Source organism: Chrysemys picta, chromosome 6, assembly GCF_011386835.1.
Source record: "Chrysemys picta bellii isolate R12L10 chromosome 6, ASM1138683v2, whole genome shotgun sequence".
Classification (NCBI taxonomy): domain Eukaryota; kingdom Metazoa; phylum Chordata; order Testudines; family Emydidae; genus Chrysemys; species Chrysemys picta.
The window spans coordinates 72187520-72205854 of record NC_088796.1 but is presented as its reverse complement, the minus strand read 5'-3'; the positions used below and the strand labels follow the sequence as shown (position 1 = coordinate 72205854).

Here is an 18335-nt window from a genome sequence, read left to right as displayed (position 1 = left end):
GGCTGAATTGGGTTGATGATATGCTGTGGGGAGAAAGGGGGTCATTCTGAAGCTGTGTTGTGTGAGAAGGAGGGATACTTCAGCAGTGCAAACCTCTGAGAGAGATAGTATGGTGATGGATACTTTACTCCTACACTAAGCAGACAGATTAGATAGATTAGAGTGGGGGCAATTCATGACTTAATTTTTAATGTCCCTGCTTTTTCCCTTGAGCATGCAGGGCTGGGGCTTTCTAGCTGTTACTGAGTCTGGCACTTAAATAAGAGATTCAAATGCACTTTAAAAAATGGCTGGGAGTGGGGCAAAACATTAGAGTGAAGAAATGCAACCTTTCCATACTAAAGGAGGGGGACTCTAAAAAGCCATACCTGAACTCTTTGTCAGGCGGGGGAGAGGAGGTTCTTTCTGTTAAAACAACCCAGAATCCCATAGCCCACTAACCAGTTTTGTAAACTTCCCTCCCACCCTCCTTGGGTAGTTGGTACATTCCCACTGTAACTTCAGGAGCATAAATAGAGGCAGCAGCAAACTGTGGGGAGAATTGTTTGCTAGGTAGGGGAAGGTGAATCTGTTTGCTTGTCCAAGCACAAGCAGTTTTGCTGCTTGCAGCCGGTTGTGGGGAAGGTGTATCATGGAGCAGCCGGTGCAAACAGAAGTGTGGAAAGCGCAGACTTTACAGGAACTGATCCAGATCCTGCATCGCTTATTTTCTAGTGATAAAGTCAGTGTAGAAGAAGTGCAAGCCTTAATGGAATCGTATGAGAGCAACCCTGTGGAGTGGATGAAATATGCCCAATTTGACCAATACAGGTAAAGTCAGCTCTTCTTATCTCAGTGCAAAGGGTGGTAACTCAAAAAGGAGCCTGTATAAATACTAAATGAACAGCGGAAGCGCAACAAGCAAGACATATAAACAATCTGGTGGGAAAGAGGGGGGGTGTCGGTTGTGCTATTTGGGGGGGGTTAAAAAAAGTGAAATCAACAGAAATCAGAGGAGTGGAACGTAAAGTCTAAGTATGACCAGTATGCACGAAGCCTGAATTAAACTGAAGTAGTTCACGTGTGCATGCGTTACATGGCGCTATGGAATCATTTCCTCCAAATATCTTTTAGAATCGGTTTGAGGAGTTAGAGGAGTCGTCTTTGCTATCATCTGGTGTTCTAATAGTTGGAATCTAGATAACGTGACATCTGGGTGAAGGAGGAACTGGCATCTCGGTGTAAACTTAATTGTAATAGATTGTAAAATAAAGAACATGGTTGGAATACACAACGATGATGAAGAGTCACTGTAAGGGCTGGATAACATGACTGAATCCTCCCCAGTGCATATACTGTTGCGATCACTTTAGTTAGGTACAGCTGTGGGTAAGAATCTGACCTAGAGGCATGTGGCTTTTATTATTTATTGTATTGTCTGCTAAAGCTAGTACACTCCGGGTTTTTCTTAGACCACTCCCTTCAGTTCCAAGTGTTCTCCAGATTCGTGGTTTTCATGTGAATAGCAAAGATGTTTTAGGATATGACGGATGGGAGGAGGCACCTCCCCAAGAATGGAACCGTTTGCAATTTCAGAATTAAGCCAGTCTCCTGGAAACAGCTCAGAAACTAAGAACCCAGAGAAAATATCTTGGCAAGTTTCCCAGGCTGATCAGCAGTAGGAGACTAATTCAGCTTAGCTCGGTACTTTCGCTCCACATCGTCACGCTACACAAAGCTGGTATTCATGGCTGGTGCGCGCCGCGCTGTAGGAAGGGGGGCAGCGGCTACTATCTCGTGTTTGGTAACGGTGTACGCAGAGCTAGTCATTTACTGTTGTCTGCTGCGGTGAATCAGTGGGAAAAGGTCAGTGTCGCTTTCCAAGCGGTTGGTCAAACCCACTCAGTCCCCAAAGATACAGGGGCGGTTTGGCGGAGCTGGGAAGAGGTCAGGAAGCCTTGGTTGTGCATCGAGTCATTTGAAATAAAGTCCATTAAGCACCACTCACCTGCTTCGGCTTTTATTTTGCAAAAACTCTTCTTCTCCCTCCGCCCCAGCACAAAACCAACGGTTCGCTACAGTAAAAATCCCTTCTCAACACTATTCTGCTACCTCCAGCTGCATTTCCCATGCACTCCTCCTCTCCCGCTGTGCACGGGCTTAGGGTGGCATTTTCCATGCCAGTCTCCTCTTTCTCTGATCCTGCTTCGTGTTCCCTCGCTCCACTTCCTTTGCATGCCTCCTTTAGACCCTGCACACGGTGCGCTGGGTGGGAACTCCCTTGCAATCCTCCCTGGTCCCTTCTCTGCACGCGGTGCTCTCTTGGGGGTGCTGCAATGCGCACGCCACCCTCCGCCTTTCCCTCTGCTCCTTGTCCTCTGCTAATCCCTACGCAACCTCCTCTGCAAGCTGGGCTGTGAGGGCGGGGGCCGCTATTCAGTTCTTCTCCCCCTCCCCAGTAGCGGCTTTGCAGGTTCCCCAGCTGCCCGGCAAAGAGTTGTTCAGAGGTAGGGCCAGGGACGGGGCTCCGGCAGCCAATCAGAGCTGCCCCACAGCTACGCCCCGAGGGGCTGGCCAAATCAGAGCCGACCTAAGTCAGTAAACTACGTGGCTGCCTGGCTGGCCGGGGCTTACTGTCTAGCCTTGGACAAGGGGCGCTGAGGAAGCTGGAGGGGGTCTCTGGCCCATGGGCTCCTGGGCATCATTTGCAGGGACCTGGAGTAGATTGTTTGCCCTGTGGTGCCTGTGGCTCGAAAGTTGCCCTGTGCAGCGGCTCTCCAATCGCCTGGCCCTAAGAAAAGGGGGGAGGGTTGAGTGTGGAGCTCGGTAAGCATTAGCCTGGCTCCCCTTGTGTAGAAGAGTAGGAAGTCAATGGGCAGACCTTAGTGCATGGGCAGTATCCTAATGCAGGAGCTTGGATTGATTCCCCCGCCACCCAATTTTCTCCTGTCCTGACTAATTCCCAAGAGAATAGACAAACATTAGAGCTCTGCTTATGTATGAACCTCTGTTTAGGGTAGGGTACCCAGACATCCTGTTTGGGCTGGGACAGTCCCTTTTTTAAGCCTTGTCCTGGCTGTTCTGGCAAAAGTAACTTAGACATTTGTCCCAACTGGTGAATGGTGATCAGTTGGCAAGAGCAAGCGGGACAAATGCCACTTTTGTCAAAAGGTGGGATACAGAGGGTGAGTGGCAATGCCAGCCTCATGGGGATCGGAGGTAGAGGTAGGGCTTGAGCAAACAGCAACACCGACACCAGCCCCAGCCCCATGTGAGGGGCAGACAGGGCTCGAGTGAACAATGACGCCAGCTGAGGGCTGGGGGAGGCAGGGCTCAGGCAATTGGCTGGGGCCAGCCCCACGTGGGGAAGGGCAAGAGCGGGGCCTTGGGCTACCCCCATGCGGTGTCCCATTTTCCCTTTGGGAAGTATGGTCCCCCTAGTTTATAGGATTTTCTGCAGTGTTCATCAGTGCCCCTCCCCCTCCAGACATTCCCAAAGTTGTCCTCATGCCACCCCTGCAAGGTAGGGCAAGTGTTATCCACAGTTTGCAGGTGAGGAACTGAGTTACAGACTCAGCTACACTAGCACTCAGCCCGGCATCCTTGCACCTCCACTAGTGGAAGAGCAGGTGTAGACAGAGTACAGGGGTTTCTACCACTGTGTCAGAAGGCACACATTGTTTACACTAATCACTATTACCATTGGAAGGCCATGTACTAGGGCTAGACAGTGGGAAAAGAGTAATGAAAATTTCCAAGATAAACCTACCCTGAGTGTGTAGCCAGCCACCCGTGCTGTGCAGAAATGACAGATTGTGACATGTTTGATCAACAAAGCTTGTATTATGACATGATATAGAAGATAACTTTTATATTAAAATTAAAAATAGTCAAGAAGCTTTAGATGGAATGAAAGGAAATGCAAAAACATAACTTTATGATTCAGGTAAGGCAAAATATGTGTGATGAACTGAAAATAATTTGTTACCACCATACTATATTGACAGAATACAACCGAGGGATATCTTATGTGGAAAATAGCAAATTAGGCAAAACAACCAGCCAGTTAACACAAATAGAAAAACTACTTCTGCATGCCAGGTGAGAATCTCCCATCAGTTACTAGTGGCTGCGGCAGAGGAACACGTTTTTTTAGGGACTTTCATACTACTTAAGGCCCCCGGGCCTGCAAAGGTATAAACATATGCTTCACTTTTCACACTATCAGTAACCCCCTTGAAATCAATGAGGCTACTCATGTGCGAGCTTGCAGGATTGGGCCTTTAGTTAGGAATCAGATCATGAAGTCACCTGTATTGTTTGGAGATAGGAGGCCCTCAAGCCCTGAGAATGGAACATACCCTTGATTAACCACATGAATAATATGTATGTAAAAAGCAAGCCTTTTCTACTTTTCTTTTTGTTTGATTTAGTATAGGAAACTTTTTTTAGTATCTTCTGCTCTTCAGAGCTTTGTTTTGGGTGTAGCTGTTTGACAGAAATTACTGTGTTGGTGTTGGGTTTCAGATGTACAAAAAAGTTACAAGTACGAAAAACCAGAATAGTCCAGAAAAGCAACAGTTTTACCATATGTGGTAACCCCTATAGTTTAAAAATCTTGCCCAATCCAAAAGAATGCAGTCACCAAAAGGAAAGCCAAGAATATTTGAAAATGAACTGTAGAAAAACGTATACATTTCTTTTCTTTTCTTTGTTGCAGTACTCTATTTCTAATTAGAAAGCCTGCTGTTGAAGTGATCTCATTCAGCAACTATTTTGATTAGATTCTCTCTTCTACTTCAATTTCAGATACATATGTCCAAACCTCAGTACTGGATTTAATTTAAAAGCTTTCCTGATGCTATCAAGTGTTAGTTGTATGTCCGTTTTTTTTCCAACCTGAAAAATTGGTAAAAACCACTTAAAAATTCAATTTCACTTTTTCTGTATATAATTTGCTTTCCAAAGCAAAGGGACCTTGTAATATAGGCTGCCACTCACCATGTTTATATTCCCTGTTGTTGTTTCTTTATATGCACACACATATATTTTTAAAAACCACAGATGTTCTCAATTTCAGGTACACAAGAAATCTTGTGGATAAAGGAAATGGAAAGTTCAACTTGATGATCTTATGCTGGGGTGAAGGACATGGCAGGTTTGTATCCAAACGGCTTGATACCTGCAGATAGAAATAAAGCTACAGTATTTTTCATTTGGTCTGTGTAATACTGTGTGTCATTGTCCTGTAATAAGAGACAAACCATCTTCCTCACAAGCACTAAAGGGTAGAGGGTGGTTAATTGATAACTACAAACAAAATAAGAAGTAATAATCAGGATGACTATGCCAAAGGGGGATAATTCTGAAAATTGTGTATCTCATGATTTTAGGGCATTTCTGCAGTTTTCAGTCTTCCACCAAATCTAAGCTTCTGTTTTGTCCATTGAAATTTTTTAACCTTACAGTTACAGAGCTGGATCTTCCAGTCTTTAGTAAAACTCCAGTTGCTTTATAGGAGTTCTGCCTGATCAGGACTGCAGGATCAGACTCATGTATTAGAGGCTATAAAAGCTTTTGCTTCTATTACATCTATATAGTTTAAATTCTGGTCTGTGTGGACAGCCTGAGAAAACGAGATTGGATTAGGCAGCTTAGAGTGTGGGAAGGAATGGACTCTCCCCACCCCACGCTACAGTATAACAAGGCCATTTCGTGGTTGCTATCACAACAATAAAGGGACAACAGCTGCTGTGTATAGTCTACGTGGGATGTATGGGGGCATCAACTGGTGGATCTGCATAGTCAGAGTGCCACTGAAGCCCCCTGCAGAACTTTCTTCTATGGTATGCAGGAGTTTCAGACTTTCTATATATATTCTGTAGCCTGCCTCTTCTGCAGAGCTGAACCATGCCAGTACTGTTGCTTATTGGATGGTGTATATGTACTGATAATGTGACAACTGTGCAATAACATTCATGTCCTGCACATACTGTTATACATCTACAATACACTATAGTGTCTGTTTCTTCTGGGGGAATTCTTTGCCACTGCGCACGCGCAGAATTCATGTCCCCCACAGTTTTTTTTCTCCGCAGAAAACACATTCTGCCAGAGAGGCGCTGCAATCACGCCTTTCGCCCATCCAGGCTGCTGTGGCACCAGAACAGAGGGCAGCCGGCTCACAGCCAGCTGCGGATAGGGAGGATGAGGGGCAGCTTTCCTCACAGCGCCCTGCCCACAGGGCCAGGTTAGGAGGTCCAGGATATGGGGGGGGGTGATAGAGTGGGGCACAGGGGGCTTCTGGGGAGGTCACATAGAATAGGGTTCAGAAGGGCTAGTGGAGGGGACAGACTGGGGCAGGGGCTGAATTGGAGTAGGGGTGCTGGACCACATGGGGGTAGGGAGCAGAGGGGATGGCTGAGTGAGGGTGCTGGGCTCTATGGGGATGGGGATTGTAGGTGGCCGAGTGGGAGTGAAGGGGCACATGGGGATGGGGGGCAGGTGTAGGGACACATGGGGACAGGAGAAGATGTGCCTGACTGAATGGGAGAAGCTAGGGGTCATCCAGGGTCTGCATGGGGGAGGCTCCCCACCTCCCTAACAATCCCCTCCCCCCCCCCCCCCCCCCGAAAAACCCTATTCCATACTTCTCCCACCCAGACCCAGCAACCCTCCAGGTTCACTCCTAGGCTCCTTCCTAGCAATTACTTCTCTGTCCCTCAGCTCCTCTGTTACCCCCGATTCCCCCCAAGCCTTTGCACTGCTTCTGAGGGGTGTGGGGAATATTTCTGTATTGTAATTTACATGAATTATGACTCAAAGTTCTGTATTAATATGCCTAATAAGGAATCTGTTTGTCAAAAAACATTTCTGGAATCTTTTTTTTTTTTGGTCTGTATTTTTACAGAATACTTGCTTACAGGTATTTTGAAATAAATTACCAAAATACTTGAAACTAGCATGACTATATTGTGTTATTTTGACAAATAAAATATGCATATTTTTAAAATATTGTGCATCGAATTTTTAATTTTTTGGCACAGAATTCCCCCAGGAGTAGTCTGTTTGTAGGTAGTATTAAATGTATACATCACTCTGAGTTCAGCTATTCTGTGTTTCTGTAGCAGTATTCATGATCACACTGACTCACATTGCTTTATGAAGATCCTTCAGGGGAATCTAAAAGAGACTCTGTTTGAGTGGCCTGGGAAAAAAGGGACTGGAGCGATGACTAAGAAATCAGAACGAGTTTTGGGGGAAAATCAATGTGCCTATATCAATGGTAAGCTTTTTTTTTAATGTCTCGTATATGACCATTCCATTGCTACCCATCAGTGATTATAACTCTTAGCTGAAAAGTTCGCTCTTTAATAAACTGATCTAGCTAGGTTCTTGTATTGCATCTAATCCTGTCGTATATCAGCACCTGTGCAGACTCAGACTTTCCTCAAACTTGTGTTTAAACTTAAACAGTCTAAAAAAAAAAATCCCATTCATCTAAATTCATTATTAAGATACTGCAGTAAAGGCTAAGATCCTTCAACAACTCCTGAATGCTCAGATCCTTGCAGGATTGAGCTCCAAATCACTAATTGAAAATGCACATGGATGTGAAGTTAAAAATGTAAAGCAATAGGCAAATGGCATGTATGAAAATCCAAAATTCATACATGTCTCTGGTTGGATTTATGAAGAAAATATCTCTTGGGTGTGTAAGGTCCTTTTGAGCTACAATGGAAAGCCTAAGAACAATACTGTAGTAATTGCCCACACAATCAGTAAGTCTAACAGCCAGCAATACAATGGATAATGATTGAAATATACGTTGCTCTGGTCTTTTAGAATCCTGTATTTACACTTTTTAGGGTGCACAGTAGCTCAGACCTATCTTGACTTGGGGTAGGGAGTGGAGGGATCTTTGTTGTTGAACAATGTTGTTGACTATGTACAAAAGTGCACTAAAGCCCAGTCCTACAGTGCTCAGAACAACTCCCCATGTGAGGTAGTGCACAATATTGTATGAAAATGGTGGACTTCTTGACTACTTCTGACTCATTATAATGTGTGCAACTGCTTCTATACAACTCTCTATACGCACTGTATGCTGTTTTCTATATTTACTTCTGTTGTGAGAAGCTTGCAAATAAAACAAAAGGCTTGAACAATTTACTTGACCCCTGTACAGCTAGTCTTTTGGCTAGCCAGCCGGAGTGCCTTTGAAAACTTCCTGAAATTTTTTTCTTCTGATTATTTTCCAAGCTTGCTCTCAACCCAGAGGTGGAGTTTCATTAACCAAACTTTCTGAAGTGGAAGGAGAGAGAAATCTGTTCAAGTGCTCAGGATTTTTGTTGAGGGTGAAGGGGTGTTTGTTTTATAATACAATCAATGCATTGGGAAGTAAATTTTTTTTTTTACTGGTTCAGAAAACATTTGCACTTTGTGTGTGTATGCTCCAAACACAAATTGTTTGGGTTGTTGTTTATTTGCTTTAAAGCAATCTTTTTAAAAGCCTCAAACTAGTCCTCTGACAGAATTATATGCCTAGCTCCTCTGCTGTGTTTCCTGGCTGGATATTTCAACTTAAAAGTAACAGAAAACAAAATGCTGTGCATTCAGAATTTGTTGCCTTAACTCTTTAACAAAGCCCTATGGTATTTCTGTTTCTATCTGTATATCTGTACATTCAAATAAATGGTGCTGATGTAGAAAGAATATCCCATATAGCATGGCAATTCCTTTTTGTGCTAGTTGCATATTACTTGGTGTTTGCACTTTACTTATAAGACAACCCACAGGAGTGAGTTGATTTTAATCTCTCAGTACATGAATATAAATTTAGGGATTTTTCCCCTCATTAAATGAAATAGTGTAAATGAAATGTACAAGTGTATATTTTAAATGTGCCAAAGTTGGAATGCACAGTGCTTCCCACAGTAACAGTATCTGGGCTACATTGTACAATTAAGGGCTGGGTATTATATAAGATATTACATAAGCATAAAGGGCTGAGTTGCATTTGCTCTGGGAATCATAAACTTGAATTCTTGAACTCTTGAGCAGTTTTTAAAATTCTTCCTTAATGTTCAATCAACATGAGTTTTGGTAGATTTAATGTTCATACTTTGAGTATTTTATAGAACTCTGTTTCTGCCCTCTGGTTCTCTGAAAGTGCAGTTAATTTATTAATAGGCACACTGTGAACAGTGGCTTGTTTTATTACCTGTTCAATTATCTTTACTGTTTCAATGAAGGTTGGATGTTTGCCACGCTTTGGTAATTTGTCACTTTAAATAAAAGTCCAGACAAATGGGAAAGGGTAATTGGAAGATGGACAACAGTAAAAGAAAGCAACTGTCTCCTTGCCCATGAATTTACACTTGAAATTCAAGTAGTTCAGTCTTAACATGGTTGATGTTCTCATTATCAGGCTGAAAACTAGCAATACAAAACACTGATTTCCTCTGAAATCTCTTGTTTATTCTTTAGAAAAACAAATCTTCCATTCAACATCTTCAGAACACCAGGAAAGAAAGTATCATTTGGGGATGGCAGCTGATAATAAATTACCAACAATGTGCTCTTCCTAAAGCTTCTGTAGATTTCTGTTACACTTTATACCATAGTAGATAACAAAAAATTCTGTATATGGAAAGCTAGAGAGCAAGGCATTCTGAAGTCCCAATGGGTTTGGGTATCTGTCCTAGAGAGTAAAACCTAAATTCGAGTTAAAAATTCATCCTGAAAGTGTGGGTATGTCTATCTGTCTTGTTGGTTTAGAGATGGTGCTTCTCCAGGCATGTATCAGATTTCATTAGACCTGTCTGTTAATATAGCCTTTCCTCTCATGTCCTCACTTGTCTAGACTCCATTGGCCTGCACCGTGTGGAGAACACAAGCCACACAGAGTCTGCTGTTAGTCTGCACTTGTACAGCCCGTCCTTTGACAGCTGTAACACCTTTGATCAAAGAACTGGACACAAGCATAAAGTCAAAATGACATTCTATAGTCAGTTTGGAGAAAGGACTCCAGGTGTAAGTACAAGCTAATGAATACCCTTTATGTTCAACTATTCTATGTCCTCATGTGAACAGAGCAGAGAGCTAGCTTGCTGTGTTGCTGCCCATCATTGCAAATGAGCCCTTGGCTCTGTTGGTGGGTTGCCCAACATAAGCACAGTTCTTGTTATGGACTGTCTGGTCATTTTTAGGATAGAGATGAAACACGTTTCAAAAGGAAGCTCAGTTTTGGTGTCAACCTTAAGTTTCCCTTTTACACACAGTTTTTAAAATGCTACTTTGCACTTACACTGCAGTGCTTCCTTTGCCTCTTCAAAGCATGGCACAAATATTATTCTCATAGCATCCGTAGGAGACAGGCAAGCAGAGGTTTGGAGCAGAGCCCGGAACTGGAGCACTGAGCAGCTCCAGAGCAGTGGAGCTGCAGGTTTTTGCCTGGAGCTGGAGCGGAGCTGGAGCACAGCTCCAAAGCCGGGCAGGCAAGGATTATTTTCATTTCACAGATGGGGCAGTGTCATTTGTCCGAACTCCAATTGGATTTAGGTATTACTGGCTCTGCTCATTCATCTTTCCCCTGCTCCCCAGTAAAAAAAGGCCCAATCTTATGAAATACAGAGGAGGCATCAGCTCCCCTTGATAACAAAAGGAGTTGAGGATACTGTTGGGCTAAGCAGTTTCACATTTCAAGTCCAAATTGTTTTCTCCCTGTAACTTGTTGGCAACAAAAACTAATACAGTGTCATGACATTTTAAAAAACAAATTTTAAAAAGCAGACTCCCTGAGCAAGGTTGGTGTGCTTAATGGCACAGCACCAATGCCATGTTCATCTCTGTCTGGAGCTCTGAGTACCAGAACTGGGAATTGTGGTTGATGGGCTTCCCTTTGGAACTCTTCAGTGTGTCTAAACCTGGCCACAATTTAGGACCTTTATAGGAGGAAAGCTGCTTAATGGTGAAGAAATGGGGCAGATCCTCAGGACCTTGTTTGGGATAGCCCATGGCAGGACTGGGTGAGATTCAATTAACCTTTATGTATAATGAGCAAAATCCCTCCAGTCCAACAAGCACAATGCAAATAGCTGTGTTTCTTTGCAACTTTTCACATGAAAGCACCCAAACTTTAAACTTTACACATTTGAAAGTCCTCCAGACAACTAAACTCCTTCTAGTCCTCATCATCCAGAAGGAATAAGATAAACATTGAATAGCAGTCACATGAGAATAAGAATTCAAGATTTTTGCTGCTTGTGTTTTCTCTTTCTTTAAAAAATATTTACCAGGAAGTCTTGGTTGGTTTGTGTGTGTAAGATAACAAGTGAAATATTTGGAAACTAGCTATTTGAACTTCAAATATTTTCCTGTTTTGTTCTGTAGCAACTGGCAACTCTTGTACCTCTGATGGGAAGTTTTACCTGATTTTTGAGTGGGGAAAATCTTAGTCATTGAGTGTCTCCACTTAGTTCCAGTAACTGCAACTGGTAAACGGAGGCTGCATGGAACCGGGTTTGGCCATACAGCTGTCTCAAATGACTGCATGCTCCAAAAACTTTTGGCTTCAATGAGGGTTTCTGGAAAACTCATTGGAAACTGACACAGTCTTTTGCTGTTTACCAGGTCTCAAAGGAACATGGGGAGACAGGAAAGTGCGAGATGGGAGGAGAGGTTAAAAATACAAAGGAGAATGACTAGTGCAAAGTATATGTATGTTTTCTTAGGAACAAGAAAATCTAACTGAAAAGCTTTCCTTTTCATTCAAACTAAGCAAAACTTGCAAGTAAACTCCTGATGTACTTTTCAATAAGTTGTCATTAAATGTTTAGCTAGGGTTTAATTGAGGAATCTGGCTGTGCTGGAGGGTTTTTAAAGCTAATTGGTCAATTATTCTGTAATTCTCTGTGCACCTGCACCCAGTTGTACATGCCAAACACTGAAAGCCTGTTTTTTTCAGTGTTAATCAGTTAACTTACCAGTGACTTTCCCCCAGAAAGTAGCCTGCTATGTGCTTAGTTAAAGAAAACTATATGGATCTAGAGTGCACTTTGTGAGTGCTACTGTGTATTTATACTACAGTATTAATATAGAGAAGTTGCATGCCAAGAAAAATCCCATAAGCTTGATCCTGCCTCCTGATAGGTGGGGTACATCATCATGTTTTTTGCTAGTAGGCGTTCATGTGCAAGTGGAATTAGATGATTCTTACCCCTATCCCCACCAAACTGGGGGTCTAATTTTGCTGACAGGCTCAAGCTTCATTCAATAGGTCTGAGAGGAAGGATGGTCTGATGTGGATAGGGCATGAGTCAGGGGTTCATGAGACCAGAGTTAAATTCCCTGTTCTGCCAGGCACATGCCCAAGATCACACTAAACCATATGGTCTTTCTCTGCCTCACTTCCCTAGCTGTAAAATGGGGATAAGAGCACTTCCCTCCCTCTCAGAGGTTTGTGAGAATAAATACATTAAAGATTGAGGCACCCAGCTACTATGGTAATGGGGGCCATATATGTACTCTAAGTAGATGGGGCATTATAATCTACTTTAAGTATTTTCTTTTAAAAGAATCTCTCCTCTTTCTTTTAGGCAACAGCAGTGTCACAAGAGAACAACTGAGAAGCACCCAAATGAATGTGTTAAGGCCTGCTGAATGTTTGACCAGGGACAGAAGAATTGTATAGCTGATGCTAGCTATAGCTGAATAACCAGTACATAGAAATACAGTATGGAAGCTTCCTGGCAATATGTAGTTATGTTGAATGAATACTGATTATGGGACTCTAAGGTGACTAGTGCTATAAGCTGCTGCAGGGGTTAGATGCCTTTACATAGGCTGTTGTAAAGTCAGAATCAACTACCTTGTTTTTCTGATCCTAGCCTCTTTTAAATTCCACTTTTGAATCTGGAATATCAGTAGTAGGCTTTTAAAACACCATTTGACACTATTTATAGGTCTTTTTATATGGTATATGTGCTCAGTGTATTTAGTAATCTAAACTTTGTAGCCTCAAGTTACCATTTGTAATGTATTGGATACTAGTAACAGCAGTTTTGTTTTGTTTTTTTTTAATTAAGCCTTTTATGTTTTAATGCTCTGGAACATTTTGGTAGTTGTGCATTTTTTATTTTATTTTTTTAAAATCTCATTTGTCAGATCTGTTTTTAAACAGGAGCAATAATGCACTTCATGTACAATGTTTGAAAAGTTAACTGAGTTGGGCAAAGGTCTGGGTTTTTAACCAGACTAATTATGTTTAATATGGCTAACATCCAGTTTCCAGAGTTCTGATGTGTAGCTACTGAATGCCTTTAGGGTAACCTAAATAAAACTGGATTTGAGCACAAATTTCCAAAGTTTGCAGCCTCTTTCCTGATAACTAAAATATATAATGCTCATTACTCGTGATTAATTCCATCCTCAGTAGATCTCTCATGAATATCTCTTAAATCTTACCTAGGCGATACCATTATTAGAAGAGGAGTTAAAAAGACAAAAGCATTTAAAACTTACTGTGAAATCCTGACCCCATTAAAGTCAATGGGATTTTTTTGATAGATTTCAGTGGCTCCAAGATTTCATCCTTAATCCTGAGTTACAATACACAGGAGTTTTTGCAAAACATAACTATAATAAAAACAGAAATGCACCAAAAATCAGTGAGGTCTTTTTTTCCCTTTCCTCCATAAAAGACTCTCTTTATTTATCTGACCTAACACATGCATGAGAAGATGAGATACACTAAGTGAAAATACACCTTTCCTTAGTTTCCTTGTAAAAACAAAAGTAGAAAATGAGGCTGTATAAAGATTCCACTGTACTCTTCACTCTCTTCTTAAATGACTATGTTCCACTGGGCAGTAATATAAAATTTGAACAGTACCTTTTTCTAATGAGTTTCACATCTTCATCCTTATTGGAAGTAAACACTACAGAAATTTTTAGAATCTCAGTAGCAGCCATTTACCCATGTGCTCTGTGATAGGCCTAAAAACTGCTTTCTGTCTTGGGCTCTTTTTCAAGTTTCCAGGAGTAAAAAAAACAGTCTGATGGGAGAGACTTTGGGAAGGATTTTAAAAAGCAGTTAAGAATTGGGCAACAATTCCCTAAATAAATCAATGGGAATTTAGTGCCTAATTTCCACAGGTGCTTATGAAAGTCCTAACCAAATATTACACCAGGTAAATTCAACACCTGGGTAAATCTTCTCTTAGGGGTGTAAGGGAGTGAATGTTAGGTTTCCAATGGAATAAACAAACCAGAGGTAATTGCAAAGTGTTAGCAAAAGGGATCAGGAGTCCAGGGAGAATGTCTACACAGGGAATCCTCTTTTAGAAACCCATCAGGAAGTTAAAGGAACATATTAAGTCCAAAATTGGAAGGGAAAGGAGCAGCAGATCCTACTGGGAAAAGGCACTTCAAATGCTGAGTTTTACTGATACTTTTCTGGGCTCCAATGAATTCCAAAGTGTATCCTGTCCTGATATATTACTGCTGAAATCCCCAAAAGTCTCTGCAACCTGAATGGTGGTCCTGAGCTAGGACTGAAGTCATGTGGTGGCAGCACTTTCTGCCTCTTCATAAAGGAAATGAGCCACGTCACCTCATCCCTCCAACAAGAGTGTTAACACTTGTCTCCAGAAACATAGAAAAGTCTTTGGAGTGGGTGCTAACAGTGGGTCTTCACCTACGTGGCTCCATTGTCTGTACTTCCTCTCCCAGAGAGGGGGAATTGCAGTCATGGAAATAAATGCAGCTCGGAGCTGCAGATACAGGGAGGATTTGTTTGTGTGCAGAGTAAATGGAGGTCAAAGATTCTTTTCACCCTGGCCCAGTGGAGTAACCTCTGTGCAGAGCCAGCTCATTTGTGCTTTTTAAAAAAGACTGACTTCTTCATGTCTCCTGGATGTCTTCATGTCTACCTGCTTGCCCTTTTGCTGTCATCTTTTCTTTGTCTTTCCTAGGCCTTGTCTATACAGGAGAAGTTGCCCTGGTTTAACTACATTTTTTTTAATCAGTCTAGTTAAGCCAAGGCAAACCTACTGTGTAAATACATTTGAATCAGTTAAACCCTTGCCTAAATTGGTTTAGCTTAATTTGGCAATTTACTAACGCAAGTAAGACTTACCTGAGCAAAGTTTAAATTGGTTTTATTGCATTTAGTAAGGGGTTTAAAAATCAATTTAGTTAAACTGGTGCAAATTCTCCACTACACATAAGGCTCTTGTAGTACATAGGGCACTAGCCTGAGAGTCCAGAGAACAGAATTCTGCCACTAACTCATTGTAGAACCTTGAGCAAGCGACTTAATTGCTCATTACCTCAGTTTCCCCAGCTGTAAAATGGGGTTAATATTCACTTTGTGAAGCACAGTGAAACCTATGGATGAAAAGCACTACACAGTCCCCAATAACTTGGCATCTTGCTGTTTGTTTTCTTCTCAGTGGCTTTGCGCCTTCATTTTTATATTTGCTGAAGATCAGTAAAACAGTGAATCACAAAATAAAAGGAAAAATAGTGTGATTTTTTTTTTGTGGACACAAGTCCAACAACTTTGGCCTCCATGAGAAGAAGAAATGCCAACACTGTAACTTTCCACCAGTTGTTGTAATTTCTGCACTATTTAACTTGTTTGTTTGCTTTTCTGTTTTCAATTTCTAAATAACAACATGTGCCAGATGAAACTGCTCTCCACCAGCAAGACTTGGGTTTTTTCACTGCACTTGCCATAGGCCAGAGAAACAACAGAACAGCAATGCCAAGATCTGTATTATCTGCAATTTGTTTTTTGTTATTAAAAAAGCCTGTTCCTGAGCTACAAGGATACAAAAGGTACATGTTGTTCGTGAGCTTATTCTTAACTTGTTTTTTCACACCCCTCCCAAGCCTGGGAGAAAGTTGTTTGCACTGCCAGGGTGTAGCCTTCCCAAGCTTAAAGCAGGCAGATCTGCCTGCAGTTACTCCGATACTTCTGTTGTTTTAAAGCATTCATTTTGTATTGTTCTGCTCTTAGGGTGTGCTATAATATTCTGCTGCTTTCTTTCTCACTTGTGAAAGCCTTTGCAATCCTCGCCTGGCACACAGTCTATACTGACCCCTATTCTGAAATGGCTCTGTACATGAGAAAGGTCCAGCCTTATCACTGAGGAGACTGATAACCTCTTTAGCCATTGAACAAGGACAACTGGAGCAGCAGATTCCCCACACTGGCTTGCCAATGTTTCATCAGTGCTGACCACCTCAAGGGTCAGTCCCCATGCCTGTTCAATACTTGGGCTTTCTGCTGAGATTGCAAATAAAGTTGACAACAGTCCTGATGTTATGGATACTATCCACTAAGAACTTGGCTGAGACCAGCAATTTGTTTTACAGCCATTAGATAGCAATGATTTTTTGTCACTACCAATTCAAAACCAGATGTGAACCAGTGCCCTGATGGCAAAAAGCTGTTTCCCATTATTACTAATTATCTGAGCCATCTGTGGTACTCAGTCTGTCTCTGCTACTGCTTATTTTATGCTCTAATAAAAGTGTTAGTCTCTAAGGTGCCACAAGTACTCCTGTTCTTTTTGCAGATACAGGCTAACACGGCTGCTACTCTGAAAACATCAGAATAGAAATTCTTATGGCATTTTATTTTCCTCCAGTGATTCTCCCTGTGTTTCAGTAAGACGCATGGGAAAACACATGAAATTACCATGAGCATAACATGTTCTCTGGGTGGGAAGAAGGTTTCCCTCGGCTATGAAAACAAGCCACATCTTGCTAAGCTGGCCCTGCTCAATTTGCAGGTTCAGCCCCTGAGTAGTGCAATTTTTTAATCTCACTTTGAGTGCCACGTGTTGGCCTACTAACTCATGTGTTTTTTAGGAAGCCTTCAGAGCAGAAGCCAGCAAATTAAACCTTCCCTTCACTCCTCAAATACGTGCCCCAACACAAACCACATACTTGCAGTCAGCAATCCAACCAATTAAATATGCCAAGGAAGTGGGTTTCTGACACTGTATCTTTCTGCAGCCAAGGACATGGGTTTATACTTAACTGAAGGCTTGTCAATACTGGAATGTTAGCTTAGTTTGGATTTAGTTTGCCTTAAAGATGTCTTGTGTCCACCACACACTCCCTTTTTTAAAAGTGAATTATTTGGTGTCTTAGGTCAGTGGAGTATGCAGAAGTCTTCCAGGGGCTGCTCAACTCGTCTAGCTCAGTGTTTCTCAACCTGGGGGTTGCAGCCCCCAGAAGGGTCACAGGATGGGTTTAGGGGGATCGCAAATGCAAGGCTGGTATTGGGGGTGTCAAGCAGGACAATTGCCTGGGGCCCCACGCCACTGGGGACCCTGCAAAGCTAAGTTACATGCTTCAGCCCCCCTGCCTGGGGCTCGAGCTTCAGAGAAGGCTCACAAGTGAAAAACAGGTTCAAATATCACACTGAAATGTAAGTACAATATTTATATTCCAGTTGATTTATTTTATAATTATATTGTAGAAAGTAAGCAGTTTTTCAGTAATAGTGCGCTGTGACACTTTAGTATTTTTATATCTGATTTTGTAAGCAACTAGTTTTTAAGTGAGGTGAAATTTGGGGTACGCAAGATAAATCAGACTCCTGAAAGGGGTACAGTAGTCTGGAAAGATAGAGAGCCACTGTCTTAGATCACAGTAGTCCTCCTTGGGACAGAAGTAACTTCACCTCACAGTGACTTTGTTCCTTTAAGGTTCATGTAGCCCAATTCCTAACTACTTTGCTGCTGACAGGCCTCCAGCTACTATCCCACACTGCATTGCTTCACACTTTCATCTAGCCGAGATGTGCATTGCTTCACAGCTGGCTTAAACTGTTTTAGTATCTGTGTGCCGCTCAACAGGGTCATCATAACTAGCTGTCACGTCTCCATTTATAATGCTAGCAGGCAGCCAGGCATACCCCATTTTTGATACCAGGTAGGAGGGAGTTCATATACCCATGATAGCAGCCATGCCTCTTGTGGGTCCACATAGACCCCTTCAAAGGTCCTGGATCTGATTATCTTCTTTGGAAAGCTGCATTTTCAGTCCCAGCAGATATCTGCAAGACACTATTAGAGTAAATGAAGGTGAGGGGCCATTCCTGGAGCTGATCCCAGGTTTACAAATAGAAAGATGAAGCTCAGTGTGAAAACATGGGACTAAACAATGTTTTACCCATCTGCACTGCAAGGCTACTGAGTATTGAGGAAACAGTGGGGTTGTATTTGGATTTTTTGGCACCGGTTATTTTTGTAGTGAAGGCAGGAATGAGTGCTGAGGCGTCAGGGTTTCCTGGCATTAAGAGTCAGACCATTCTTGATGGGAAAATGCCATTTGAA

At 42.2% G+C, this 18335-nt stretch overlaps 1 protein-coding gene and 1 long non-coding RNA gene across 2 annotated transcripts; one reads left to right on the top strand and one right to left on the bottom strand.

Annotated features, from left to right (window-relative positions):
* Positions 1-477: 477 nt before the first annotated feature.
* On the top strand, positions 478-13338 carry CDO1 (cysteine dioxygenase type 1). Its single transcript, XM_005300137.5, has 5 exons — positions 478-810; positions 5060-5137; positions 7107-7264; positions 9845-10014; positions 12579-13338. The coding sequence occupies exons 1-5, from the start codon at positions 632-634 to the stop codon at positions 12606-12608; spliced, it is 615 nt and encodes a 204-aa protein (XP_005300194.1). The 5' UTR covers positions 478-631; the 3' UTR covers positions 12609-13338.
* Positions 3875-15122, bottom strand: LOC135984326 (uncharacterized). The gene is made up of 3 exons (XR_010602272.1): positions 13874-15122; positions 13504-13617; positions 3875-5161 (listed from the first exon to the last, which is right to left on the bottom strand). It is a non-coding gene; the product is annotated as an uncharacterized LOC135984326 (long non-coding RNA).
* Positions 15123-18335: the final 3213 nt, after the last annotated feature.

Excerpts from the sequence above, each read along its gene's own strand:
- CDO1 (XM_005300137.5), top strand. The coding sequence starts at position 632 with ATGGAGCAGCCGGTGCAAACAGAAGTGTGGAAAGCGCAGACTTTACAG. Across the intron at positions 811-5,059 it reads GCCCAATTTGACCAATACAG|GTACACAAGAAATCTTGTGG; the intron begins GTAAAGTCAGCT and ends TCTCAATTTCAG. Across the intron at positions 5,138-7,106 it reads TGGGGTGAAGGACATGGCAG|CAGTATTCATGATCACACTG; the intron begins GTTTGTATCCAA and ends GTGTTTCTGTAG.